Source organism: Nicotiana tomentosiformis, chromosome 6, assembly GCF_000390325.3.
Source record: "Nicotiana tomentosiformis chromosome 6, ASM39032v3, whole genome shotgun sequence".
In the NCBI taxonomy this organism is placed as follows: domain Eukaryota; kingdom Viridiplantae; phylum Streptophyta; class Magnoliopsida; order Solanales; family Solanaceae; genus Nicotiana; species Nicotiana tomentosiformis.
In genome coordinates, this window is record NC_090817.1 from 118,138,072 (window position 1) to 118,142,626 (window position 4,555).

At 39.3% G+C, this 4,555-nt stretch overlaps 1 protein-coding gene across 1 annotated transcript; it reads left to right on the forward strand.

Moving 5' to 3' along the window:
* The first annotated feature begins 380 nt into the window (after nt 1-380).
* LOC117280012 (uncharacterized) lies at nt 381-4,259 on the forward strand. The gene is made up of 4 exons (XM_070179366.1): nt 381-576; nt 1,528-1,961; nt 4,043-4,099; nt 4,251-4,259. Exons 1-4 carry the CDS (start codon nt 381-383, stop codon nt 4,257-4,259), a joined length of 696 nt encoding a protein of 231 aa, XP_070035467.1.
* Nucleotides 4,260-4,555: the final 296 nt, after the last annotated feature.

Consider the following 4,555-nt stretch of genomic DNA (forward strand, 5'->3'; position numbering starts at 1 on the left):
AGATCATGTAGTCTATTTGAGAGGTTATTGCAGTAAGATGAGAGGCGTTGGCGGAAAAGACGAGCTGTTAATGGCCTATTTCAGTCAGAGTTTGAGTGGAGCCGCCCTGGAATAGTACATCTAGTAAGATGCTAACAAGTGGTACACATGAGATAATATGGCTCAAGCCTTTGCTAGGCACTTTCAGTACAATATAGACATTGTCCAAGATCGCTTGTCCCTGAACAAGATAGAAAGAAGCCTAATAAAAGCTTTAGGTAGTACGGGCTCATATGGAGAGAACAAGCTGCCCGGGTCAATCCTCCGATGGAAGAAGACGAGATGGTTAAGTATTTTCTCCAAGTCCAAAGCCTACTTACTTTGGCCACTTGATCTCGGACATGGGTAAGCCTTTTAACGATGTAGTAAAGAAGGGAGAAATGGTAGAAGAGGGACTCAAGTCAAGCAAGATCATAAGCTACTCCTCTATAAAAGCAACCACGCAGGCAATCCAGAATGGCACAGGAATTTTGTTAGGCAAGAATAAGAAGGATGATGTTGCTATGGTTGTCTCTGGACCATGGCGTGGCCCAAGGGGTCCGCATCACCAGTACGCTCAACCTCGACTCTAACCCCAAGCCTATGCCCAAGCTCCATATAGTCCACCCCAGCATTATTTTTGCCACAAGATACTCAATGCTCACTCAGACCACCCTAATACCATGTTCACCACGCACAATCATATGCTCAATCCCCATCTTACCCATAATGGCTTGCGTCAGCTCCACAAAACCCTTATCCACCCATACAACCCTACTGAAACCCTACTAGTCCGAACTTTCGAATAATGCCGGAGTATAAGAGAGAAAGGCAGTAGCGAGTCCTTCCAGCTTATTCAAAGGTTGAGTCAATTGGACGTGCTGAGGTCGATTAAGGCAAAGATACTGAATCTACCCCCAAATAACCTTGATTATTCTTTGAGGTACGCATATTGTTCTGATGCCCCGGAGCATGACATAGAAAAGTGTTGGAATTTGAAAAGAGCAATCCAAGAGCTTATTGATACATATCAAATTGTAGTACAGAGCCCGGATACGCCAAACATCAACCAAAATCCTTTTCCAGCCCATGCAGAGACAGACATGATTGAAATAGTTCGTAAGGATAGGGGTCCGGGAATTTTTCCAAGCCCATCACGTTGATTCATGCTAGTGAAGGTAATTCAATTAAGGCTCTAGACTTTACAAAGGCAATGCCCTTGACGGTTGAAGGGGTGAAAGAGAAACTAAGTATGCTTAACGCGAAGCAACAAGTGTTGGTTGTGAAAGGATATTAAGGAACTTGATGGCAACCCTTGGTTCCATGATATTAAGGAATACATCAAGTCCGGGATATATCCAGTACGTGACATAGGTGATCAAAAGAGAACCATTCGGCGTCTGGCTAGTGGACTTTTCTTAAGAGGAGGAATCTTGTACAAGAGAACTCCAGACCTGGGGTGACTGAGGTGCATGGATGCTAAAGTGGCTTCAACTATAATGTTTGCAGTACACTCCAGAGTTTTTGGGCCACATATGAATAGGTATGTCTTGGGGAAGAAGATACTTCGAGCAGGTTATTTTTGGTTCACCATGGAACGAGATTGCATCAGGTTTGTTCGCAAGTATCATCACTACCAGGTGCACAGTGATTTGATTCATTCTCCATCATCTGAGTTGCAGACAATGTATGCACCTTGGCACTTTGTTACTTGGAGCATGGATGTTATTGGACCAATTAAGTCGGCAGCATCGAATAGGCATAGGTTTATTCTGGTGGCCATTAATTACTTCACCAAGTGGGTGGAAGCAGTGACTTTCAAGTCCGTGACCAAGAAGGCATTGGAAGATTTCCTTCATTCAAATATCATTTGCAGGTTCATGATTCCAAAGGTAATCATCATAGATAATGTTGCTAATCTCAACAGTCATCTAATGAAAGAGGTATGCCAATAGTTCAAGCTTATGAATCAAACTCAACTCCGTATCGCCCCAAGGCAAATGGAGCTGCTGAAGCTGATAACAAGAACATAAAGAATATACTTCGTAAAATGGTGCAAGGTTTTAGGAAGCGGCATGAAAAGTTTGCCTTTTGTTTTGTTGGGCTATCGCACTACCGTTCGCACTTCGGTAGGTGCAACTCCTTATTTGTTGGTATATGGAACTGGAGCAGTTATACCTGCGGAGGTTGATGTTCCTCCCTTCGGATCATTGCAGAAGCTGAAATTGATGATGATGAGTTTGTAAAACCCGACTAGAGCAGTTTGAGTCTGATTGATGAGAAAAGATTGACAGCAGTATGTCATGCTCAATTGTATCAGAAGAGAATGGCAAGAGCATACAACAAGAAGATGTGTCCCCAAAAATTTGAAGTGGGCCAGTTATTATTGAAATGCATCCTTCCACATCAAGTTGAAAATAAAGGCAAGTTTTCCCCAAACTGGCAGGGGCCATTCGTTGTGACAAGAGTGTTGCCCAATGGTGTTTTGTATTTAACAGACATAGAAGGCAAAGTTGTGGATAAGGCTATCAATTCTTATGCAGTCAAGAGATATTATGTATGATTTCTTTGCTTATCTTCAATTGCATATTTTGTACTTGGCATGTTCAAAGTTGGAATGACGAAGACATTTTATTCTACTAAACAAACACTTTTATCCTATGCTACCCCTTTTGGGCCTTAATTTATTTTTTTCATACCCCTCTTTTGGAATCAGAAATAGAGTTAAAAAAAAGTAGAAAAGGAGAGAAAAAGAACAAAGAGAAAGAAAAATAAATAAAAAAAGAGGAAAAGAAAAAAAAATGATAACAACAAAACAAAACGACTTGTAGTTGGAACTACGTTTGACCTAATTCCTTTTAAGGATATGTAGGCAGCCTTACTCTCAGGTTCGGTCCCATCAAATTAAAAATCCAAAATTCTCCGGACTCAAAACAACGGGGGCAGAAGTTTTAGTTTTGCTATAAGAGCTGATTCCAAAAGTTGTAATTTTAAACCCATTTATCTTTAATTATTTTGAGCATTCATGACATGCTTTCTTTCTAACCTTGACCAACGACCTACCTTATGGTCCAAAGAAAGACCTTTCGATCAATCTTTGAGGATGCCAAGTCAAGCGTGAGATAGATGTGTGATTTTCTTATATCATGGGTAATACTTTGTTCATGGGCACAAGGGAAAATGAGTAAAATAAGAGAGTCTTATTGGTGAAAATCCTCACGGGCACCATAAGGCGATAGTGAGTTGAGAAAAAAATTAAACTGAGAGAGTCTTATTGGTGAAAACCCTCGCGGGTGCCATAAGGCGATGGTGAGGGAGAGATAAATAAACAAGAGAGGCTTGTTAGTGAAAACACTTTGGGGGCACTACAAGTCTAATGAGGATTGTGAGTTGTACAATAAAGTTGAATCATTGAAGGTCGGTTTCAAAATATGAAGGCATGCCATGAACTGAAGTTTAGAGTAGTTTGGAAGATCAGGCTGTTCAATCCAAAATGCATGTCATGATCATTGGAGCCAGCTGCTTCACTCAGATAAGTCACTTTTCCTCTCTTCTCCAAATAGACATCTTTGTTTAGACCTGTTCTTTTTATTCCTTCTGCTAAAAAATCACTTCCCTTTGTTCTTTTGGTTATGTTTCTTTGAGTCTCTTTCAAGTTAGTTTTTGTTAAAACAAGCAACAAAGGACTTCAAACTCTACTACCAGCTTTTTGATTGCACAAAGCAAAGTTCAGCCAAGCACATCATAAGTGACATATTTCAAAAGGAGCAGTGTGGTAGTAAGTCAAGTTCGGAGGATCAAACAACTCTTGGATTCAGGGAAATATGAAGGTTCAACAATTATCAAATTTAAAGCATAATACAATAAGTAAATGATAAAAGACTTTAGTCACTCAAAGGTTTTTACAGTCGAAGTAGCCAATCAAAATAAAGCATGACAGTTGTAGAAGCAGACACTTTCAGCAACAATGCCACAAACTATCGCCATATTTTCAAACTCACAAAATTTTCTTTTATTGAAACAGGGGCAAGGAATTTTGTTCGTTTTGCAGGTATCTTCCATGAGGAAAGCAATGTTTAAGGTGAGTTTTTTTTTTCGATTCTTCAGGACCCTCCTGAATAATGGGATTTAGGCTTGAGTTTTTACATATAGAAAATGGATTTTAACTTTCAAGTTTTCAGAACCCTCATGGATAATGGAATTTAATTTTGACGTTTTTACTCTTAAAACAGGAATTTTAATTTTTAAAATGCTCAGGACCCTCCTGGATAATGGGATTTAGTTTTAAAGTTTTTTCTCATAAAAATGAATTTTATCTAAAAATTATCAGGACCCTCCTGGATAATGGGATTTTGTTTTGAGCTTTTGATCTTAGAAAATGAGATAAAATTTTTAAAGTCCTCAGGACCCTCCTGGATAATGAAATTTAATTTATTAAGTTTGCAGGACCCTCCTGGATAATGGGATTCAACTAACACTCACAGATATTCCTGATACAAACTAGGGTAAAACGTTTTCTTTGTTTTGTTTGTTTTGT

Bases quoted from the DNA above. Each gene is read 5' to 3' on its own strand.
- LOC117280012 (XM_070179366.1), top strand. From the start codon at position 381: ATGGGTAAGCCTTTTAACGATGTAGTAAAGAAGGGAGAAATGGTAGAA. The intron at 577-1,527 runs GTCCGCATCACC...TAATGTTTGCAG, and splicing joins ACCATGGCGTGGCCCAAGGG to TACACTCCAGAGTTTTTGGG. The intron at 1,962-4,042 runs GTATGCCAATAG...TTATTGAAACAG, and splicing joins ACAGTCATCTAATGAAAGAG to GGGCAAGGAATTTTGTTCGT.